This window comes from Cyclospora cayetanensis, unplaced genomic scaffold (assembly GCF_002999335.1).
Source record: "Cyclospora cayetanensis isolate NF1_C8 unplaced genomic scaffold, CcayRef3 CcayRef3_contig_54, whole genome shotgun sequence".
NCBI lineage: Eukaryota > Apicomplexa > Conoidasida > Eucoccidiorida > Eimeriidae > Cyclospora > Cyclospora cayetanensis.
In genome coordinates, this window is record NW_020312525.1 from 46,287 (window position 1) to 69,566 (window position 23,280).

The following is a 23,280-nucleotide window of genomic DNA, read 5'->3' on the forward strand; positions in this document are numbered from 1 at the left end:
CCACCGCGAGACCAAGATAGGAAAACTGAAAACGCATTTATAGGGGGGACTCTTCTCTATTTTATCTACTGACGAATGCCTGTACTCAGCCCTTTAATATTACAATATCGAAGTGTATCTTGACTGTTCTTTCTTCCCCTCCGGCAGCAGCAAGATAATGTGAAAATGTGGAGTTTGAATCGCTTCTGCCAGTTATCGGGTGTTCACTCTGGCCTAGATGCAGTGAGCACAATGCTTCGGTCTCAATAGAGCTATGCGTATCACTTACGCCCCCAGCCTGGAGGGTTGGTTCGCACAACGCTCTAGGCAGGGAAGAAGTCGATACCCGATTCTTGATGGGAGGGACAGACACTCACGACCCACTTGCAAACCCACTGCCGTAGAAGCTCTAGCGGTCAACCAGAAAAATTGAGAACTAGCGCACTTCAAAGGCCCACTGTGCTCAAACAAACTATGAAACAGAGAACGTCAAAATGGTGCCGCACTGCAGCAGTGAGCTACAGAAACGACAAAAATCCAGCATAATCAGCCCCTTTGCCTCCGCTGGCCGCATGCTGGGTAACCAGCATATACAGAGTTAGCTAGATAGTCAGCTTTCTAGCTAGGTATGTAGGGTGAGAGCCTTCACTACTAGAGGCTCTCCGCCCAAAAAGTCGCAAACATGCAACGCCAGCGCTACGTTGCTCCCGATTCCAGTATATCGGGGCACTAAATCAATCTATATCACGAACAAGCAAGCTTGCTTGCTTGAAGCACTTTTTAACCATTCGCTAACTCAGACCGAAGCCCTCGGTCCCCCCAATCGCCCCTCTGAGCTTGTCCCTCAATTCTTGTCGCGTATTATAGGCGGGGAGTTTGAGGAGATTGACGCAAGTACTGCTGGTTGGCAGACGGGACGTATCTGGGACTCTGTGGATGGTAAACGGGGGCGAGAGAGATCCGAAGCCTCGAAGCGGCGCACGGGAGCATGAGGTTACGAACATCAGGAAACTGCTCCGCTCGCTGTCTGCCATATCGCCCTGATGAGGTAACAAAACGAAGGGATCTAGCGCGCTGAGTGTTAAGGTGTGTTCAATTCACCTCTAGAGTAGTTGAGGCGACAATCAGCAGCACTCAACGGCTTAATTCAGTGTGAGTGAATGAGTCCTCATAGATTTGTAGGAACACATTTGAGTAGAATGGGTACAAACAAGACGAAACAGACGCATGTGGATGCAGAAGAAGCATCGAAATTGCCACACGAGAGAGAGGCACCAGGAAAAGAAATTGTAGAGTCACCACTGGCAGACAGGAACACCATACACGGAGGCCCTAAGAAGCAAAAGCCCGTACGCATCTAAGCACCAGCAAATGGATAGAAAAAGCCCATAACTGAATGACTAGAGACATCTAATGTGTGAAGAGAGATGAAAAAGCTAAAATACAGAGCGAAGATACCTTACCAGCAGCTCCCACAGCCAGAGAACAGGCGGAGATGACTCTGAGAACCCGCCGCTGTACGACGCGTGAGAACGCAAGTCCTCAACGTCGAAACCTGAAAAATCCACAACACAGAAAAATGAGATCGCATGTGACAAACGGAGACTAAGCAAATGGGCGGTAAGAGTAGCTCCACAAGGACTAGCTTCGCAGATGTGCTGAGACGTTCATACAAATAGATGGCGAGCAAGACGCGTAAATAAAGCACTAGGGAAAAGAGACACAGAACGAGCAATAAACAACGTATCAAGAAGAGGCTCCCGCATAAACATCACGCCTAGTAGCCTTCCAGCTAGTTACGCAGGCTCAAGAGGCGGTCCTAGGTGGGGTATCTTTTCTGACCTTCACTGGTGCCGCTAACAAGGTGCTGTAATTCCTCAGCAGAAAACATCTGCAGCCACTGAAGGGGCACCGCATAGCTTAAGCCCCGCAAGAAGGCCTCCGTCTGGTGTTGAATCTGCCGGACGCACTTGTACTCTGACATTAACTGTACATACCGCAGCTTTGAGCCGCTGAAAGTCAAGCATCAGACCGCAAGCAGCACGATTTGATACCCCATCTAGAGTGGCATCACAGCAGTAGGCGTTTAGCGAGGAGCAGCGCTGGCAGATGGAGCAAGAGAAAAGTTAACAGCAGCAGCACTGTACTTGGTAACGGGGATATTGCGCCCATTGGGGATGAGGTCTACTTCCTCTTGGCTTCCAAACTCGGAACGCATAATAGAAAACGTCAGGGACAGCTCCGTAGCATCACCCGTGTACTTCTTGAGCAACATAAGGCTCCGATGTACAGAAGGGTCAAGGCTTTTGATATCGTCCAAACGACAAGGCCGGCGAAGCAACAGCTTCAAAAACACACGGTTCAACTGAGGCTCTATGAGTATTCCTTCAAATACGGCCTACAGCAGAACGCACGCACAGACAAGCCTGTATATTTGGTGACCCATTGTTCTATGAGGCCTTCGAGGCCTCTCTGTTGCGCCAAACAACCGCTACGTTGGCGTGTCTTCTGCATGCACGCGAAGTCCCCACGAAAGCTACAGAAGGTGCAACAATTTGCGGAGGGGGTATACAGGCAATAGCAACAAGTAAGAGCTCTTCGAACTCTGAATTAAACCCCTTAATACTGGCACATGAACCATCAACGGTAGCAGCAGTATCATCACAAACAGCACCTTGCCGACGAGTTTCCCCATTGCGACAAAGAGCTCTGCAAAATTGGAATGGAGGAGCTCCACAGAGGGATTGGGGAAGAGGGTGTTGTCCGAGCATGTCTGAAGAGACAAAATGAGACACCAGGGGACGAGCGTCAACGCATGGATCTGTTTAAGCCGCCAATTAGGCATGCGATCAGCTTCATGTAGCGCAGATCCTCGCTACAGATGCCTCCAGGTCAAGAAAATACATTGCCGCTGTTCACGTCCAGATTCCTGTTGGAGGCTTGAACGCAACAGGAGCGTTAGAGAGGAGAGAAGACTACAAAGGCATACAGAAAGAGCCTGGGGAAAAAGGGCTAGAAAGGAGACGCTGACTGAGGAAACGAACGGCACCAAGATGGAGAAGATCGGAGGAGCTGGAACTTACATTGAAGAGCCCGTAAGCAGGGTCGAACGCACGTCGAGACAGCTCCACCTGTGGCAAAGAGCAGCAAATCATCAACAGGAGGTGAAGTAACAGCACAGCACGGATAAAGGAGGAAGCAAGTAAGTAGAGATATTCAGACTGCCAGTGGAGCGACAGGCACAACCACGAGGGGCCACGAACACTTGAAGAAGCAGTACAAGCACTCGCAAGGGCAGGGAGGAGCAAGGATTGTAGCCTACTATAAGCTCTTTTAAGAGCCCTCCTCCATCAATGCCAGCCTCAGGGGTTCCTTCGGCGGTGATAAACTCCACCTGGAATCCCCGCATTATATCTGCACAAACTCGAAGGCATTCAGACGCTCATCCACAGCCCCGAACAACGGAAGCATCGCACCAGCCCATGGATTTCAACTCCCAGAGTTGCAGTAGCCTACGTAGCAGCCAATGCAGCGTGGATTACCTCCATTGAGCAATGCAGAGAGTCCATCTTCAACTGCGCCAAACGCCACAGAGCAAACGTAGACATTGCAGACAGTGTATGCCGTGTACTTCGTGGCTGCAACTGCTTTCTTTGATCACACAGGCACGAAGGCAGGCAACACAAGAGCCATGGAAAGCAAATAACCCACAAAACCAGCAACGGATAAGAAATCATCACTGCACAAAAAGGGGGCAGAAGAGGAAACAGATATGGCAAAGACAAGAAAATCAACAAAGAAAACTAGAAATAAAACCAAATGAGGCAAGCGGTTATTGGTAGCTGCTGAAAGGCTCACTGTGGCATAACAAGAGGTTATTTGGCTAGATAAAAGTAGGCAGACGGAATAGAGGCAGGAGGGAGAGGGAGGTGGTGGTGGCTGGGGTTTAGATCACCGGAAGTCGACACATCAAAGCCAACTAGACGCAGATCAAAGTGTGGGAAAGCGGGCAACATACGGCAAGGGGCACGAAGAAGTATGAGAAGCAATAGGCGGTCAGATAGAGACAGCGAAGGTCCTAAGGAGAGACAGGTAGACCAGTTGCGACAGTAGAGGTAGTGTGGGGTTCACCAATGTGCGTTCTCCTGATCTGAAAGCAGCGTCGATGGAGAAATGCAGAAGAAGAGTCCCCACGTTCGAAGGCCAAAAGCTGATAGAACACCTGCACATCACATCCAGCGTACAGGGCGGGAGGGACATGCAGAGGGGAGGATGTCGGGTGAAGAGACCATTAAAAAAAGCATGCACGCGAAGAAGACAGATGCAGACGCGAAAGCAGGTAGAAACGACATATAGAGCAGCAGAGGCCTCGCGCGCACCGCCAGCCTATCCTGGAAGGCAATGGTATGAGGCACGTAGACCAACGATGAAGCAAGGAGCCTCGTGGGGAGATTTGACAGGCGGAAGCTTGGAAGAGGCATCTCGAGGTGTCCTCGCCCTGAGGGCGTTGTTGCTCCGGCCGCAGAGTTGCTGCTATTGATGTTATTGCCAGGAGAGGCAACAGCAGCTGCTGCAGCCGCGTCTCCCCCCCGCATGCACCACACGAGGCACTCCCACAGAGCAGGAAGTCTCTGCCCTCCAGCAGCGGACATAATCAAGGAGGCAGGACCATCAGGCAGCACCAGCTCCTCGTACGTCACCAGAGATACCCTCCCATTAAGATCTAGCAGCTCCCGTAGGACTCCAGGAACCAACTGCCACAACCGGTCTCGTCTACATCCTCGCCTTCCGCTGCTGCTGCTCTTATTGCTGGCTCCAAGTGGAACGGGAAGGAACGCTGAAAACTCCTGCTTTCCCTGCTGCTGCTGCTGCTGCGGGCAAGCGGATGCGCACGCAGCTCGCAAGAGAAGCCAGGCGAGACGATTCAATGTCAGCAACAGCCACCGCAGGTCGCTGCGCCTTAAGGAAAATCCAACGCTGCTGCCGCCGTTCCCAGAGATGATCCGATCCTCCCCTGTTTCCTCCAACAATTCGGAGTCGTCGGTCATCTGCATTGAAAAATGAGGCCAGAGATGAGAAAAGGCGCACAGAGCGCGCACATGGTCCTTTCAGCATACACGCCAGACCAGCAGTGGCTTCTGCACGAAACTGCCTACCCAGTTGACGCGGAACACCCCACCTTTTGTACGAGAAGTATTGCAGTAGCTGCTGTGTGTCACTGGGGAACACTAGCACAAAGAAAAATTGCGCATCACAAAGTAGGTGCCACTTTGCTACGCAAAGGCGACAACAGCAGCTTGCCTGAAGTTTATACTTGAGGAGAATGCAGAGGGACCTGAGAGCTTCTCCCCATTGGCTGTTAAACTCGGGGGGCTGTCCAACACACCCGAAGAAGCGGTCGACCGATTTGCCACACCTGCATTCCAGCTGCACCGCCAATAACAGTACCAGAAAAGCAGCTTTGCAGCTGCTCAACACGCTTATTTCACAGCCGCAGCTCCCCAACGTGAAGCAAGGCTTCTGCTCGTGTGGCTGTCTCGCTACTCTAAGCAGCGGCGCGGCAAGCTTACGAAAGTCTTGATGGCTCGAAGAAGCCTCAGGGGAAGCGGGGTACTAACGGAGAGAGCATTCAGTATAAGCCGCTCAGCACCTGCGGTGAAAAAAACGCGCCCACAAGCGGCTAGCTCTGGTGGGGTGCAGCACAGGCCGTCCTACAGCCGTGAATACGCATGCGCAGCGGGTGCTGGGATTCCTGGTGATTCAGGACCACTGGAGGCGCATAACATTTAGCTGTGTCCTCACCCCACTTCAAGACACCATAATTCGTAGCGTGAAGCGCCAACTGACCTGAATACTTGTGCTCCCAGCAGTGACTGTGGATGTTGGCGGTGCTGTCTTGATCCTCTGCTTCGCTTTCAGAGTCTGATTCGAGTTCTGTCGTTTCTTCTGCTGTTACTCCTGCCACCTCTGATAATGCAGCTGAGCGCTCCATGTCCGGTGGGAGGTACAGCTGGAGCAGGTCGGAAAGGCCTACGACAAAGGGCATGTGCAAGGCAACTCGACAAGCCACTAGTCGCTGCATCGCCATACGGCTAGTTTGGAGGCTAGGGAACAGCAAAAGCTAGCAACATAAGTGAAGACAGACGCACACGCGGCGACTGCCGGCCTGCTTGCCATCCTGTCAGCTAGCTAGACGGCTATTCGCTAGCTGAGCGCTCAAGGAAGCGCGCACCTGTAGGAGGAGCAGCTTGTGCAGCAGTGAAGAATGCATCGACAGCCCACCCTTCTGTAAGAACAACCAACTGGCGCCTCAGCTGCGGCGAGCACAGCAAAGTCAGCAACTGAAGAGCGTGCAATGAGTCCTGAGAGGCGGAGGCAAGACCGCGCGTTAGCAACTCCCCCCCCCAAACAATGCCGCGGACATACGACCTCGCGAAAGCAGCAACAGCAGCAACGGCGAGCGCGCTTACCACCTCATCCGGGGGTGCTGTGCTGGGGGGAAAGAGCTGCTGTGGGAGCTGCTGTGCCCGCTGCTCCTCTGGGCTCAATAGACTGGAGCGCAGCAGATCGAAGGGGCACGCCCAGCCGCAGAGACGAAGGGATGCCAGAAACCACAAGGGGCATGAAAAGGAGGCTGCTGCCCCTGCTGGAGCGGCACTGGCAAGTCGCTGCCGCCGAAGAGAGAGCATAGACAGCAAGTTTCCAGCCACGCATACGCCAAGCCTCATTGAGGGGGCACTTGCTGCTGCTGCTGCAGACTGCTGCAACGGGTAGACGCGCCTCAAAGCCTCATACAACGAGTTGAGTTGGAGAACCTCGGCGGCGCAGTGCTCCAGCAGTTGACGCCTGTGTGGCAGCTTCTCTCTTTCTCTCTGCTGCGTACTACTCGCTGGCACCGTACGTTCCTGGACCTGCTTTTCCAGCTTAGACCGAAGAAAAGGGGCTTCCCGATGCAGAGCCTCAGCAGCACTTGCTGCAGACACGATAGTGCCAGCACTTCGCATTGCGGGGAAGGCTGCGACTGCGGGAACGGCAGTGGCTGCTGCAGCAGCACTCCGATCGGTTGCTGCATCGGCAGCGCTGAAGAGGAGCTCCTCGAGGGATGCAAGGGCTTCGTCCTGCAAGAGCACCTGCTGCTGCTGCTGCTCCTCTTTCTCCCGCTGCTGTTGCTGCTGCTGCTTCTCCCCCCCTCCAACAGCAAAGGAAGGCAGCAGCAGCGGCCAGCCAAACATGTGCAGAAGGAGCTCCGTCTGCACCAAGCTGTCTGCAGCAGCAACGACAAAAGAAGGGAACTCCAAAGGGTCCACATAGATGCAGACGCCAGGGATCCGTGGCGCAAGCAGCAAGACCAGCGGCAGCGAATACACAAGGGGGGAAAAAGCAGGCGTCACAGAATCTGCGGTAATCACGGAGAGAAACAGCGGCAGCAAGCCTACCAGTGGCGACGGCTTCGGCGCGGAAGAAATGCCGAAGCAGCAAGAGAACGTCCTCAGCGGTAGGACCTGCATCATGTCGTGCTGCTTGCGTTGTTGTATCTGGATCTTCAAGCACTGCCCTTGCAGCTGCAGGTGCAATAATAGCAGAAGCAACGTAATCTCCAATTTGCGCTGCAATGCAATGGCCTAAGCCGAGAAGTCGCCAGAGTGCGCTGTGGAAGACGCTTTGGCTCTGCTTGTGTTGTAGTCGCTGCTGCTGTAGGTCAAAGCGCAGCAGCTGCAGCAGCAGCCGCACTGTCTCTGCGGCGCATGCAGCCGCTTGCTGCCTCCATTGAGGGCTCCCCTCCACAGGCAGCAGCGCCAGTGGCAGTCGTCCTACCAGGGGAACGCTGCTGCTCGCTGCCTCTGATACTGCATTGGTGTTTTGAATCCCACCGCTAGCAGCAGCGGCAGCTGCTGCTATCTGTCGTGTTGCTCGAAGGCCAAAGCGCGCTTGACCTGCGGGGGCAAGAGCGCTGCCGCGCCAGCCGTAGCAGAAGCGCACATCACCATCGACGAGCAACAAAGGAGGCTTTTTCTGATGTCGGCGCTGCTGGTTATCCCCTGCTGGTGTGCTGTGTTGCAGCAGCACCAAATTCCTGTAGTGTAAAGACAGCGCGCGCAGCACTGCCACATGCAACGCACAGGTAGAGGAATCCTCAGCGGTTGTGCCTGCTGGCGGAACCGCCGTGGGTGGAGGCAAGATTGCAGCAGCGGCAAGAAGCCGCTCTCCATCCCGTGTGTTGTGTGCTGCACTGCATGGATCGAAGCAAAAGGAAATCCGTCTCGCCTGCACTCTGTGCATCCCATGCTGCTGCTGTTGGTGCAGCACTTCGGCCTTCGCTTGCTGCTTCTCGTCCTGCAGCAGAAGCAGCTCTTCCTGCCGATCAAACTCGTCCCTGCATAGCTGCTTGTGGTGTTGCCTACACCTAAAAGCCCGCCATGCCGCAGCGATTCGCTGCTGCGATTGTTGCTGCTGTCGCTGTCTTCCTCTCTGCTCCCTCCTTTCCCTCGTCTGCTGCAAGAAGGCTCGACGACCTACTGCTGTGCTGCTGCGGTATCCTCCAGACAGGTTCACATTGCGGGTGCTGGTGCTGCTCCCCCAGTCATACATCGTCTTCTTGTTGCTGTTGTTGCTGCTGTGCTGTTGTTGTCCCTTCTTTATGACTATCCGTGCAGCACGGCATAGCAGGATGCCTTGTGTCGCGTATTATTTCTAGAGGTTCACGCCCACCGTGTAGCAGCAGCAGCAGGTGCTCCTGCCGCAGCTGCCGTTCCTGCTATGGCAGCCCTGACCGGAAGACACCACAGGTGCCTTCTGTTGAGATGAGTCTGGACAGTCGTCCTTCAATAAAAGAGACTCGAAATAGTTCTAGCACATGAGGGCGGCATCGCAGTGATTGCAGCTGCTGCTAAACGCGGGGCTGTGCTCCAGCATCCGATGTAGAAACAAATGACGAGCCAATAGAATCGTTTGGACTGAAACACATCAATATTTTGTCGCTACTAGCTATAAACTTTCATCTTCACTACTGGGGCGCTACAATGCTTCTGCATGGAAGCAGCCCTATGCACTGACTGGAGCCACAGCAGTAACGGTAGCAGTAGTAGCTGCAGCGCAGCCCCCTATTGGACTTGTTAAGGGGGCCTTTCAAGATGGACTACGGACTTCTTTCTGTTGCCACTTCCTGGCTTCCGCTTGGCTCGCTGCAGGATTAGCGTGTAGGCTTCAAGTCCACGCCAGTAGCGTAAGCAGCTGTCACCGCAGCTGGAGCAGCGCTGAACATGGAGAGTAAACAACGCAGACTCGCAAGCAAGGGATGCATTTCAATGATCAACGCGTAAACCGTATCATTGTCACCCTCCTTAGCAGCAGCGATTGCTGACAGAGCAGCGTCAACGCGGGGGAATATCGGCTGCCGCAGTGCAATCGCCCTGATAGGCGATGCAACGCGAGTAACACTGACTGCCGCCGCTGCACAAGCAGCGACAGCAGGTGCACAAGACTGTCTTCTGGGCTTGGTGAGACCCCCGGCGGTTCCACGGGTTATTTTCAGAGGTGGCACCACATGCAGCGGGAGCAGCAGAAGCAGCCTCAACAGCAGCATTGCGTGCACCAGCAGTCGCGGTGCAGGATCCATCGCCTTAGCCGTCTCCCTTGCTGCAGCGACAACGCGCTTAGGAGTTTTGTACACAGCGTTTGTGCAGAAGATGAGCAGCGACACCTGCAGGGACACCACCAACCGCACTGGCGGCAACGTAGAGGCAGAGGAAGCTCACGGTTCTCCTTCAGGAGAGTGTCTGGTTTGCTTTGACGACATAACAGAGGAGACATACTGCGAGTACAGAGTCCCTGGAGACAGCCGGTGGCACCCCGCGTGTTTCTGTTACCCCTGTATCCAGCAACTGCAGCAAACACAGGTCAACTGAACTTGAAAAAAGAATTAGCGCTTACTTCCTGACTGACCCTATCTTTGTTCATCGCCTGATTGCTTCTATTCTAGGCTCCTGTTACCGTGTGGCTGGGGCTCTTCTTGCATTGACTGCCTCACCTTCATGGACGTCTCGGCTTGTCTACCACTGCGCTGACTCTGTTACTTGCCTTCTCTTGCACTGCTTTTCGGAACCTCGTTGCCCTTCCGCCTACCTGCCCTTACGCGCTTTCAAGGGCCGTGGGCATGAGAGACTCCTTATCGTAGACAACATCGCAATGGCATTCATCCTTCAATCGCTGGTTCTAGTCCCACCGCTCTCTCGCCTGCTGTCGAAGCCCTAATCCATCCTTATTCTTTGACCCCGCTTCAATAAATGCCCTTGTTCGAATTCTGCTCGCTTCTGCGCCTAAAATTGCACCGCCAAAGTCTTCTTCCCCGCCTGTCTCACCGCGTCCGGGTATTCCTCTCGTTCCTCTCCGTTGGCTTCTTTGTGCTGTACTGCGCTGCGCGAAGCTCTCATTTGTACGGTGCGCATTGCTGTTTGTGGCGAATCTGGTAGTTGCCTTCATAATTAGGCCTCGCCGTGTGTGTGCACATGTGCTTCCCTTTCAGTTCAAACGGTACTGCGATGGAGTCTCGCACTCCACGTGCGCCAAGGAGCAGAGAGCGTTGCTGCACCGGGGGCCTCCCATTAACCTGTCGGATCCACACGCCTTCCCAGTGGCGGAGCGCACTGAAGTGGAGGCCCTCTGGATCGCTGCCACCAAGCAACAGGCGTCTGCCAAGCTAGAGGGTAGTCTCGTGAGTTGCAGCACATAGGAACGCACATACACGGACAGCCAGAAACCGGAGCTAGCAAGCAGTGATGCACAAAGATGGGATGCCCGAGAATTCGCACAAAGACAGAAAGAGACTGCTTATATCTACCTGCCCCCCCGATTCGATGCGCACCTGATTGTTGATGTCTTGCCATCAAGCGTCATACGTTTTTTACTTGCTTTGGGGGCTTTGGAACTAGGGTTTCGACGTTGTTACATGTGACGCTGCGCCGCAGACAGGCGAAGCCCGTGAGAAGCTGTGGAACGAACTCCAGGCATTTCTAATCAAAGATGAGCAGGCGGAGGACTCAAGGGACATCTAAGAATCCCTGTGTGGGCTTGCCCCCCACTTCTAAAGCTGCGGGCTGTTAGGCAGAGGAACGCCCAGCGGCAGATGCGATGCATCCACATTTCTCCACCTCCAACTGCTGTAGTAGCAGACTTCAGCCACTAGGGTTTTTCGTCCTTGTTTTGCACGCTAGTTTGCCAAACAAACGGATGAATAGCTAGCTGGCTCGCAACCTAGTTTTTCAGCTAATAGGCTGTCTATTAAGTAACAACTGTTGGTAAACATATTTCCACTAAACAGCACAGGTCTGTGATCTCTGACCTTCCCTTTTTCTCATTCATGCAACGATACGGTGCCTTAGCATCGTTACCGCTCTTGACCATGTGAGTGGGCTGCATGGGCTAATGGGTGGTCGTAAATCTCTCTTGGCCAACCTTTCCTGTATGTGCACCGCAGTCGTAAGCTGCTCAGCTGTAGATTCGTTAGTTTGCAAGTGCATATGGTGGCGGCAGCTGTGTAGCAAGGTTTCGTGTTGTGAGGAGGCATCACAAGGTCCAGCTTTATACGAAGGTGACGTTTTGTCCCACGCCATCTATCACCAAAAGGCATGACAATCAGTGGCAACCAGCTTAAAAGAGATATGCAGCTTCCTCGCCTAATGACCTAGGGGGAGCTGAGTAGGCGTAGACAGCAGATGGAGCGGTCATTTGGAAAGATTGCAGGTGCCACCACTGCAGCTCGATTGCAAGTTCGCCGCGCCGCTGACTCCTTCTAAGGCGTCCCGTCTGCCGCAGCTTAAATGTAATTGAATGCTCTACAGCAGCGTGCGTTTGAGACCAGCGCCTGCTTGCCATGATCATTGTGCTCAGGCTACCCGCGTGAACAAGGATCAGCGCTGTCAATTATGGTTTTAGTGGTGCCTACCAACAACTGGTAATCCATTTCGTTCATCTAAGAGTACATCCGTTTCTTCACATCCTAGCGGTGTGTGTAAGAGGCTGTGTTGTTTATGATGGGGCAGTCGAGGCTTAGCCGCCTGGGAGAGCTACACGCAGCAGCAGCAGCCAGCAGGCAAATTTAGCTGCCACTGCATCCGCGGCTTCGCTTAACCTTCTTTACGTGGTTTCTGGATATGGGAGGTACCGTACCAAGCTTTTGTCAAAGGAATAGGAGCGGCAATGTGAAAACTACCAAATAGCCCGCCCTTTTGCCTCTTCCTAATCGGACTACGTGCCAAGCGTTCACCGCTTTAGTTCTAGTGCTCAATTTACCGTTGCTGACACTATTGACATAACTTGGGGCAAGCGATCGAGCTGTCCTTGAAATATTGAGCGGGTATGAAAGCATGTGGGTTTAAAAGGAGAGAGCGCGACAACAGAAGCAAATCCAAGTGCTACAAAGTGATGCTACACTGTTGTTGCCAGATTAGCAGCACAATCTCCTTGAGCCCTCTGCAATGCAACAACGTCGGGTATTAAAAAGCTGGAGGCATGGTACTCTAACGCCTACTCGTGGCGGTGCTGTTGCCGCTTCCCACCATACGGGGTGCTCCCCTTCATTTGGTCTTGCGCCCCTTGCCTACTGGGACAGGTTTTAAGGCAGCATGCCCTTCCTTCTTGATATGGTTGAAGAGAGCATTCCGTGTAGGGAAAAAAGTCCCACAAACAGCGCATGTCGTTTCCTTTGCTATTCCCTCTTTCGAGCCCGTCGTCTTCCCTGAGTCTGTTGCGCCTCCTGCTTCTGCTGATGAAGAGCAGTCCGCTGAAACTTTTGTTGCCTGCTTCCGCCTGCTGCCCTTCGGGCTGCTGGTACTTTTAGAATTATTGTTTTCTGCTTTACCTGGCAGCTGCTGACGCCGTGAATGGCGCTTGCGCCCTCCTTTGGGCGCTTCTACGCCGTCAGGCTGCTCGTCTTCAGATTCTTCAGTAGCTACTGCTGCAACAGTCTCACCCGGTTCCTCGAGCTCTCCCCTACTGCAGTTGCTGCTGGTGCTGTCCCGACGGCGGCCCTTTGAGTGCCCCCATTGCGCTGTCCGTGAACCGGCTAGGCGCAGCAAAGCTTCGTCTGCGTCCTCTTCACTGTCGCTCTCGTCACTGCTGCAGCTGTCGTCACTATCGCCGCTGTCACAACTGCTGATACTCTCATCGCTGCTTATGTGCGGCAGATCGCTCCTGCCTTTGGAGGAGCTGGACACAGGAGAGCTGCTTCTGCTACTGCTGATTCTGCTCGCACCTGTTGCAGACGGTCCTTTGGTGGCTTGAGGCTGATTTCCCGAAGATTGTTCGCATTCATCTTCTGCTGATACAGCTGAGGTTCCCTCCTCCTCCTTATCGTGCCGCTCCTCTTTATCTTGCTGCTCGGCCTCTTGCGGTTTCGGTAATTCGTCATACCCCGCATCAAGACCCTCTAGATCTGCTTCCAGCTGTGCCGCGAGCCGTTTGACATTCTTCTTGTGTTTGAGGGACCGCGCATGAGCTTCGTACTGCTGCGCACTCCGGAAGTCCTTCTCACACACTTCGCAGACATAGATCACCTTCACCTGGCTGCTGTTGCTGCTAGTGCCCTTCTGTTGCTGCTGACGCGAAGCTTTATCAGCACCAACCACTGCTGCCGCTGGTGCACAGTCCGTGGTGCCGAGAGATCCAAGGCGGATGGGGCCCTCTGAGGGCGCCACGCTGCATGTGGCGTACCATGCTTCAAGAGCCTCATCGTCAGTTCGTTTCCTCCCCTCCGGCTGCTGCTCTTGATGTTGCCTCTCGATATCCGCCTCTGAGTCAGACGAGCCATTGTCGCAGTTGCTGCTGCTACTATCAGCAAAGGCGTAGCCCTGCTTTCTCAGGGCACGCCGCTCAGCCTTTAAGGCCTCATAGTACTCCTGCTGCTGTTGCTGCCGCTCTTGTCGCAGCAGCCGCTGCCGCTCCTGCAGCTGCCGCTGCTCCTCTTCCCGCGAGCGCTGCTCCTCTTGGCGTTGCTGTGCCTGCAGCCAAAAGAAGCGCATGCCACACAAGCTACCCTCGGTAAACTCGCGGCCCCAGTGGCATCAGCAACAGCAGCGCCAAAAGCAGCAGCACTCAGAGCACCCGCACAAACAGCTGCAGCAACGAAAGACGCGGCAGCAATTGGGACATACCAAAACGGCTTGTCTAGCGACGACCCTCTGGTCTTTTCTTCGGACGTGCTGGACTAGCCGTCTAACGGTTTCGTTAAACTCCTTCTTCGCTTCTTTCCGCTTCTTTTGGTTATCTCGCTCCATCAACCGTCGATCTCCCCTGCTAACCCCTGCAGCAGCAGCAGCAGCAGCATTAGCAGCAGCGAAGTAACAGCAACACGCCCTTACCGGATCCGCCCTCTGTTTTACCGCTCCTAGAGTGTCTGTCATCAGCACCCAAAGAGCCTCATGGCAATGCGGCAGCTGGCAGAGGGAAGGAGTCCAATCGTGGGGCACCTGCTAAGTCTTTTGGAGACCACTCGTCAGCCTCGGCGAAGTCCCTCGCAGAAGAGAAGGCGGACCAGTACGCATAAAAGGCGCCAGTTGTCTCCCAACTGCTGGCACCGCTTCCGAAAGAAGGCGCCTTCAACGCAACATCAAATTGCAAAGACAGGGAATCAGGGTATAGATAAACAGTACATAGAACCTAAAATCCACAGAAATCCCCATATATGTATCCTTCCAGATGCAGCAGTCGTGACGCAGCGAGTCCACACACGCACACACAGACACACATATACATGCATACATATACATATATATACATACATATACACACAGGTGGCCTGCCATCGAAGTTATGTAAAGAAGCATCATGAAGAAGTACAAAAGTGCTGATCTTGACGAGTACGCCGATCTGCGCTTGCGTCTCCGCTGGCTCGCGTGTCCCTTTCCGCACACCGCTGCGCTCCCCGCGAGTCAGACTCCCAGCATCGTTTTTGTTTGTGCCATGGCCTCTACCCTCCCTTTCATGCACCATCTCTCCAATGACTGCAGCCCTCTCCCTGACCCTCTCCCTCTTCCCTGCTTCTTGTCTGTGGGTGGTATATCGGAGTGAGGATGTACCTCGTTAGGAATAGGCTGCCTCCTTCTTTGGCAGTACTGCTTCTCCGCCTCTTCTATGTCTTTAAAGAGCTCCCTGTACACCTGGTAAAAAGCCCCATCCTCATCTCCAAAGCCTTTAAAACAGCTGGCGGAGAAGTATCCAAATAAGTTAATCCCAAAACCCTCGGCTCCAGGGGCCTCCTCCGCCGCTGAAGCTCCCAAGATCTTATCCCTGTGAGCGTCGTACCAGGCCCTCTCCTGCATAGGTAAAGGAGAGCAGCACGCAGCGTGCGGACAAGGTAAGATCCGTTGGAGGTGGAAAAAAGGATGAGGATGTATATGGCCGAAGGCAGCGCAGAGACTCGATGCACAGGAGGATAGATGCATCTCAGTATGGAACGCAACGCGAACTGACGAAAGTGTTGCAACTGCCAACAAACGCAACGTAGGCAGCAAAAAGGATCACGCTGGAGGAGTCATGAATCTCCTCCAGTGGCTTAAGATGCAGAAGCCCACACGGACGGATGATAAGTGGTAGCACAAAATATCGGAAATGCAACAAGGCATCGGCTCAAGTGCGCAGCCAAGAAAGCAATACACAGCGATAGCTTTAGAGCTACAGATACTCCACGTGAAAGAGACTAAGGCGAAAAATCTTTGGGTCCGAAAGAAACAGACAGGCACAGGTGTGGGCAGCACAAAGGGCGCATTGGAGAGGCAGAGATGTGGGCAGTAAACGGAAAGCAATGGCGAGCTAGAGAGGGCTTCAGTGTGCAAGAAGCTGGTTTGAATGGCAGCAAGAGCTAAAGGTTGCCCCAAGGGCCCTTTAAGCCTCCCAAGTATAAGTAGCCGCTTCAGAGGGGAACCAGTGTTCCTGGGAGACATCGAACAGCAGTGAGGAAGTGAGAAGGCTGCCTGAAGCCCTGAACCGACTTGAGGATCGCTCAGGCACTCATAGGCCTCCTGCAAGATCTGGAACTTGTAAGTTGCATTAGGATCATGAGGATTCTTGTCCGGGTGGCGCTCAATAGCACTCCGCCGATACGCCTTCTTTATTTCCTCGGGGCTCGCCGAAAAATCTATGCCCAAAATTGAGTAATAGCACTCTCGGGGTGACGACATCCTCAAATCCTCCACAATGCACCACTGCGCCCTCGATGGTGAAACACGGAAAAGGACCCCAAAGTTATGACGGCTGTCCTACAAAGAGGAAAACGAGTACAGGCGCTGCTTCAAACGATGAAAGCTTGGGGGCCAATCAAGCAGATGCGGCATGAAAGACACTACGGAGCAGGAACACGAGAAATGCCCCTGGGGCCCCCAAGTACAACCCTCTCCGCCCGTCTTCCTCCGTTGGTCTCTGATGATTTCAAAGATTGGGGGGTCAAAAGCTGCTCTTGAGAAGAGACATTGATAGAGCAACGACCAGGAAGGCCGTGGCCGACCTGACGGGCACCCAAAACCGGCAGCCCCGAGTGTCCTGCGTGAAAGGATCTAAGGACTGTGCAGGAGATACACTAAACATGTTTTACTTTCCACATGCACTGTCCTTGAAATATCTTCCGTCCATTTAGCAGTCCGAACAACACCAATAAATGTTACGCGGAGGCCCCCAGTGGAGGGCCCCCACGGGAGTCTTGGAAGCTCCCTTCAGGAAAGCCTTAAATGTACAAGAGTAAAACCCTACCCTTATGGCCCTATAAAGTATAGTGCGTTCTAACGTTAGTCCTAAGGCATGCAGACTAGAACTTGGCTTGCAAGTCTTACATAAACGCTCGACCTTCCAGGCAAAGGCCACAGATCCCGGAGCCCTCAACTCTGAAATCGCTCAACTCGCATCTATATGCAAAACTGTTCGTGCTATCAGTAAACTACAATGCACTTGCTGGAGAAAACAGGTGTCTGTGGAGCCCCACGGGCGCTAAAAGTGGAGACGCCGTAGCCTTCGCTGCTATGGGGAATTCCGGAGAGTAATGAGGCTCCTCCAAAGGTGCTGTGCGATGCAGCAACTGCTTTGTAAGGGACACATATAGCAGTGGTTGCTGGTCGCCGAGATCTGTGGTCCCCCCCTACACATTTGCCTCGCCATGGATTGGGGGCCCTGTGGACGGTGTCGCCGATTCATCTGTTTGAGTCAAGAGACAGGTCTGCACAGGAGCCCCCTTACCCAAGTCCGATGTTCCCACGGAGGCCTCTAAAGAGGCCTTTTGTGGGGGCTTATAGCAAACGCCTCCCCCATAGTTGTTTCTTAAGAACTGATTGGTAGGGATATCGTTTTCCTGAACAGGGTGGGAGTCCCCCTGAGGAGCCCCGCATGGGCCCTCATCTCCTTCGTTGTCTTGTTTAGCCTTTATCATTGTCGTGGAGTTACCGTCCGGTCCTTCGCCCCTTCCGCTGCTGCTGTTCTTCGCAGGGGCACCCACAGCTGTAGCAGGGAGCCCCCTATTAATAACATACCGGAGCTGTCTCAGTTGTATCGCCTGGCAAGCGAGTTCCTCTTTTGCTTCCTGAAAGGCTTTATACAGCGCCCTACACTGAACACACCCTGTGGGGACATAGACAAATGGTCGCGGCGGGCCCCCGGAGGAGGCCCCAGGAACACCCTCCACGGGGCAATTGTTAGAGCCACCAAGGCCAGATGGAGCAGCAGCAAGTGCCGCTGGTGCTGGTGCGGCATCACTGGAAGACGCCTTAATGTAATGTCTTTTCAATTTTGAGGCCCCCTCCTGGACCCCTGCCTGGACGACTGGGGGCAGTTTGCGGGCCCTCCGAGCGAACATAAGGGTGGCAGCTGTCTGTCTGTAGCACACTGCCCCCGGGGCGCAGAGACAAATCAGCGAAGTATGACAAGGGCCCCCTAAGCAGTCACCCAGAAGGCGAGTTAATTTAGACTCTCTTAAGCCCAAGAACTGGGGTGGAGGCCGTTGGCCTGTCCCTGCGCTTCCAGGCACCTCCTCTGACAGTCCAGAGGGCAGTGCTGCGGTTTCTTCCTTTTTCTGCGGATGCTGGTACTGTTTTTGCTGTTGCTTAGTGAGTGCCTTAACCACCTTAGAGAGGGCGAGAAGACTGCGATTAATAGTGCCCCCTTCCCTTTGAGTTTTGTTGGTCAACCGGCCCCCAGAAGTGGTGTTCCCACTCCCCTCAGATCCTGCCAGATCCACCATACTAAGAACTGAGGGCCTCCAGGGGTTCCGCGAGAGGAGCCTCCCACTTTCTTCTTTCAGAGCTGTCCCCTCAGCAACAGTGGCAGTACCTCCCGCTGCAGTGGCTATTGCCGTTGCTGCCGCTGGGGCAAGGACGACTCGGAGGACCGCATGGGAGCGTGAGGAACGGGCATTGGCCGCAGTTTCAGCTGCATGCCTCCGTTGCTGACCCCTCTTTACTAAGTCCAGGGCTTCAGCCAGAGACGACACGCTACGGGTAGTCAGGGATCCCATGTCCAGGGTACCTGAAAAAAGCAATTTCTACAGCTGAAAAGTTTCAAGCGCTTGAAGTAAATCGGTGAGCGTGCAAACATTTATGTGCAACACAGAAAGCCATGCCGAGGATTAGGCAACAAGACTGCATTTGGCGTGCGATGCAAGGCTTAGGGTGTAGTCTGACCGTCAGCTTTTTCACATAGGGCGATGGGCCTCTTTTGCCGTAGATCTGAGGGTGCCTCAGCTTGCGAAGGCCCGCCAGGAGACCTTCCAGCGGTCCCATGCAGCAAATCCGTTACTGCTTCCTGGTATACTTCGAACATTGCGAGAGACACAGAGAAGCGCTCCTCTTCCCCCCTCTGTTCCCTCTCCTGGAATATATCTTGCAATGCCAGCTGAATAATACCCTTATCAGTTTGGGGTACCCGTTGGGGGACCCCCTTGCCACCGGGGGAACCCTGCTGCGGACTTCCAAACATTGTGTGGGTCTTGCCGCTGGCTGTTTGGCCATAGGCGAGGACCGTCGCGTTTGTGCCCCCCACAGCAGCAGTGACTAGCCTTTTGACTAGGTGAAAGTACACTTCTGCATTGGATGCCTCAGGTCCAAATACGTAATCTGCTTCATAGCACACGTCCTTGTATCCGTCCCACACCCTAGCGGGGACCCTCTGTCGAACCTCCTCGTTTGAAGTTCCCCCATCTGAGGCAGAAACCCGAGGAGCACCCATGTCCAAAATCCACGGAGGTGCCAGCACCCACCCCTTCGCATCCTCCGCCTTTAGAGCCCACTCCGCCTCTGTGGGGCCCCTGCGGGCCCATGGAGGTCTCCTCGGGTCTCTGCAGGATACCGCTCCCCCCTGGCCTTCAGGAGGACCAGCAAGAGACGATACAGAAGAAGAGGTTATTCCCCCCTCTCCTAACGATGTGCCTGTGCTTTCAGAGGCGCAAGAGGCTGCCTGGGGGGCTCTGGGGGGTTCCCCGTGGGAATGGCCCCTGGGTGGATCTGATGGGGCTACACAATGTGATGAAAAGCGGGAGTGCGGGGACACTGTCGGACGAGCAGGGGGACGAAATCGAATTCCCACGAGTATTTGACGGTCCATAAGGGTACTACTGCTGCAACGATTGTTCACAGTGCATCTGCTGATACTGCTGATGCTACTGCTGGAACCTGCGCAGTCAGTCGCCGTTCTGCTGCACTCACTGCTGCTGTTGGCGTTTGGCTCTTGTACGCGAGCAGTTTTGTTAGTGGGATCGAAGAGAACGGGTGATGCGGAAGAGCCCTCTTCCTGGTGGGTGGGGTCGCACGTCATTTGGGACATATCCAGCCCAACATCGTAAGTTAGAACCCCAAAATCTTAGGTTTGAAGACCTAAGCCTGAACGTGGATGCCTTCAGAGGGCCGTGGGGCCTCTTGAATGCGGGTCGTAGAGGTAAGGTTCAAGGGGTCCTGAAATTACAGTAGAGAATGAGCGGCATGCAGACAAGTGTAGATCGTTCATGCAGGAATACAGTTGAAAACACTGGTATCTCATGAGCTTTAGTGGGCTTTTTGGCTCAGAGTTTAGTCTTCCGGGGGGTCCTTGACCAGTGGGGTTGGTGTTATGGCAAACCTACCCTACACAAGAACGGAATAGAGGAATCGAGATGGTTTTATTTTCAATGTACATTGAGATACATTCAAATCGAAGAGTTGCACCAGCTGGAAGGATACAATTCATGATACTACACCTAACGGAGTGTACACAGTGAGGTACCGCTTCGAGGGCGTCTTGCTCAAATGGTAGAGCGTTCGCTTAGTAAATGTTGCTTAGGACGCAGTAAAGACCGTATCGGCCTTTGCGCATCCCTCATGTGTTCCTTTGGAACTGCAGGTGCCCGCACCCCCGAAACTAGCCAGCAGGTACTCGACTTGAGGAGATTGGAGCATCCGGAGTCCACCACACAACCTGATCAATTAAGAAAGTGATTCGCAGCGTATAGATAAAGATCGTGCACACATATTTATCGATCACCCAGCGCAGCACAACGGGCTCCCACGAGCGGCTCAAAATTTGCATTCATTCAAGGCATGTAGGAATACATGCGTCCTCTCGGGGCAGCTAAGATACCTTAAATATGCTTTTGATAGCCTCTCTACACCAAGTTTTCGGCGGTCCCTACAGGTAGTGTAAGTCGTTTGTGCGTAATTTGCAGATTGCTGTTTCTGTGTCCCTTACGGCAACATTTACCATCGTAATGTAATGCATGCACCATAAAGACTTCCCGCTCCATTGCGGACTAATTTTGTCGGTGTAACACGAAGGAAAAACGCCACTGCTCGAAGTTATCAGGTAGCACAACAAAGATCATGCGCAATTTAAGGTGCTGCCTTTTAGTTAAGCTCAAGCAAAGGGCACAAGTGTTCACTAACTCTGTACCTCGAAACTTCTTGAGAAGAAAAGCTTTCATTGGTCATTCCATGACGCTATTAGCGATGAACAGAAGAGCTTCATCTAAGAAATGAACCCACGGCTTGGCTTTGCCCGCCGCGTCATGCTGAACAGGCACCGAAGTAATACACGACAACCGCTTTTCGGTTTTTGTCTACACCCAATCTCTGGTCTGTATTGTCGATCAGATTGGGACTTGTACTGTTGTTGAGGCCACCTCCAGGCAATAGCAACTTCCTTGAGCCTTGCTACTTTCACCTCGTTCTGCTCTCCTGGGCGGAATTCTCTCTGCCAGGGAATTATTATTGTTTCCTAAAAGCACTAGGGTGCTGCCTTTCTACAGTGCATGCACCTTTCTATTCACTTTACAGTGAAGAAGGAGTGAAGTGCTTTGCCGTGCGTCCGGTAGATCTTCAGAGATATAGAATATTTCCGCCCTCCTAGCTTGTAGCTTCCAAAATGCTTTTTTCGTTTCAACTTATTTTACGGGCTCAGCGAAGAGAAGGCTGCACGTACTGTAGAAAGGCAGCGGCCTAGTAGTATCGAGGAACAGTAAAGTTCAATGGCAGACAAGCTTTCGCCCAGAAGAGCAGATGGAGGTAAAAGTAGAATGATGCCAGTGCAGACACCGCAGTTGGGCAGGGCACATAGTTTCACCTTTTCCTTTTGCACCTGTGTACTATTCCGCTTATGCTACGCCTTACCACCATAAATCACGAAGCTGGGAAGTTGGCGTGGCCGCTAAAACTTGGAATGTGAAGTTTTTTTGTAGCAATGTAGCAGGAAATTTCGCATTATCTCGGGCTGCAAGTATAACGGCAGTGGTGTAGGGGTCCAACGTTGGCTTTCGTCAGCATGTGCAGAAGCCGTCTCTCCAGCTTTCTCTTCCTTTGTTGTTTTATGATCCGTATTTAAGGAGGAGCACTGCTTTTCACTTGAATTTAATGAATGATGGCACATTTGCCGCTGTTCTACCACATGCAGACTGGCAGTGAACCAAACGTGCGGCTTTCCCTCAGCGCACGCAAAAGCCGCGTTTGCCTCTTCCTGGTTGCATCCTTGCAGCTTAATCATCTTTTGGATGGCGCGTTGTCTTCGTTCAGCCGCAGTTAGCATATTTTGTGCTGGTGGATGCTGCTCTAGTGCTGCACATCTTGATGCACCCTTTATAATATCCAAGGCTCTACTGTAAATCATCTGCAGACTGTCTTGCAAGGAGGGGCCAGCTGGATCCTGACTCTCTGAGGAGACCGCTGGACAAAACTTTGCAGGGGCTTGTGCTGCAGTAGCACCCGAATCACATGCAGCAGGAAAAGTGGCCACGCCCTTGCCGTGTTCTATGTTATCCTTTCTATGTTCTGATGATACGCTACTACCATCAACATCTGTCATAATAGATCCGATGTCAATAGAAGGCATCCGATCGCTCATGCCCGATGGTGCCATTCCTGCCCCAGTTGTATGGTTGGGGGATAACGCCTTGCGGAGAGCCTGTAGATCCTCTCTGAGGCGCCCTTTCCGCATAATAGGCCTGGGAACGGCGAAAAACCCTTTCATTTCGTCCCTGCGAGCTTTTTTTGGATTGGATTGTGCGACGTATCCGCTCGGTGCACTGGATTGTTTCCCTTTTCCTGGTAGTAAACTTTCCTCCTTGTATTCCCTGCGCTTCCGCCATTGATTGTCATGCTGCTGTAGAGGTGCTAGTCTTACTTCTGCATGAAATCCGTTTGTACCATTGGTGACAACCCCTTCACCATCAGCATCCACGTCCTTGTCTGCATGATGAGAATTCCCGGTAGCCCATTGGTCTGCATATTTAGGAGACCCATATTGACCTCCCTTAAAGTGCTTTGCGGGCGCGCTAGGATGCTTGAGACCAATGCCACCAACCTCAGAGAACTCTTCCTCTGGAACCGTAATTGCCACGGTTGTGTCAACTGTCTTGTCTGCATGCTTAGAGCGGGCACCACCGTTTGCTGCTTTGTTTGGCTGCTCACCTAGTGCATTCCTAGCTCTTTCTTGCTGCTTGCAATAAATTTTCCCCGCGAACTTGATCGACTGGATGTCACAGCACTTAGCTAGAGCCGCAGGGTCTTCCTCGCTGCCGCAGGAAAAAGACTCGTGCTTGGTTTTCCCCTGAGAAAGAATTGTAAGGAAAACCAACAAGAGATGCGCTGAGGTTCCGCACCTGCTAGAAAGTGAAAAATAACTCAGAGCAGTTGGGTTAATAAACTAAATTAGCAGAGGAAAAACGCTTGTTCCCTTTTCATGGCATCCGATATTAAGAATTACTGTCATTCTGCATATTGCAGTTTATTCACTTGTAGGTCGTGCGCCGAGGTAAACTACTTTTTTGTAAAACTCATCGGGTACTTACATCTAGGAAACCACTCACTGATC

The 23,280-nt window shown here is 53.1% G+C and overlaps 3 protein-coding genes across 3 annotated transcripts; 1 reads left to right on the forward strand and 2 right to left on the reverse strand.

The window, feature by feature from the left end:
• Positions 1-2,065: 2,065 nt before the first annotated feature.
• LOC34618103 lies at positions 2,066-8,259 on the reverse strand. The gene is given in 13 exon segments (XM_026334934.1): positions 2,066-2,377; positions 2,654-2,752; positions 3,063-3,110; positions 3,302-3,393; positions 3,522-3,554; positions 4,111-4,201; positions 4,359-5,028; positions 5,321-5,406; positions 5,469-5,690; positions 5,747-5,946; positions 6,212-7,239; positions 7,301-7,814; positions 7,851-8,259. Coding segments are annotated over 13 exon segments (3,804 nt in total).
• Positions 8,260-9,665: 1,406 nt separating this feature from the next.
• LOC34618102 lies at positions 9,666-11,030 on the forward strand. The gene is made up of 3 exons (XM_022731446.2): positions 9,666-9,875; positions 10,502-10,690; positions 10,944-11,030. Exons 1-3 carry the CDS (start codon positions 9,666-9,668, stop codon positions 11,028-11,030), a joined length of 486 nt encoding a protein of 161 aa, XP_022588327.2.
• Positions 11,031-12,551: 1,521 nt separating this feature from the next.
• LOC34618101 (kinesin-like protein KIF21B) lies at positions 12,552-19,761 on the reverse strand. Its single transcript, XM_026334935.1, has 5 exons — positions 19,611-19,761; positions 18,633-19,460; positions 17,449-18,477; positions 13,903-13,922; positions 12,552-13,823 (listed from the first exon to the last, which is right to left on the reverse strand). The coding sequence occupies exons 1-5, from the start codon at positions 19,759-19,761 to the stop codon at positions 12,552-12,554; spliced, it is 3,300 nt and encodes a 1,099-aa protein (XP_026190720.1).
• Between the last annotated feature and the right edge of the window lie 3,519 nt (positions 19,762-23,280).

What these genes read in the sequence shown, in the direction of transcription:
- LOC34618101 (XM_026334935.1), bottom strand. Translation starts at nt 19,761, where the DNA reads ATGACGTGCGACCCCACCCACCAGGAAGAGGGCTCTTCCGCATCACCC. An exon ending in TGACTGCGCAGGTTCCAGCA is followed by an intron (nt 19,461 to 19,610) that starts GTAGCATCAGCA and finishes CACATTGTGTAG; the next exon opens with CCCCATCAGATCCACCCAGG. An exon ending in CCTATGTGAAAAAGCTGACG is followed by an intron (nt 18,478 to 18,632) that starts GTCAGACTACAC and finishes TGCTTTTTTCAG; the next exon opens with GTACCCTGGACATGGGATCC.
- LOC34618102 (XM_022731446.2), top strand. Translation starts at nt 9,666, where the DNA reads ATGAGCAGCGACACCTGCAGGGACACCACCAACCGCACTGGCGGCAAC. An exon ending in AGCAACTGCAGCAAACACAG is followed by an intron (nt 9,876 to 10,501) that starts GTCAACTGAACT and finishes CTTCCCTTTCAG; the next exon opens with TTCAAACGGTACTGCGATGG. An exon ending in CCAAGCTAGAGGGTAGTCTC is followed by an intron (nt 10,691 to 10,943) that starts GTGAGTTGCAGC and finishes GCTGCGCCGCAG; the next exon opens with ACAGGCGAAGCCCGTGAGAA.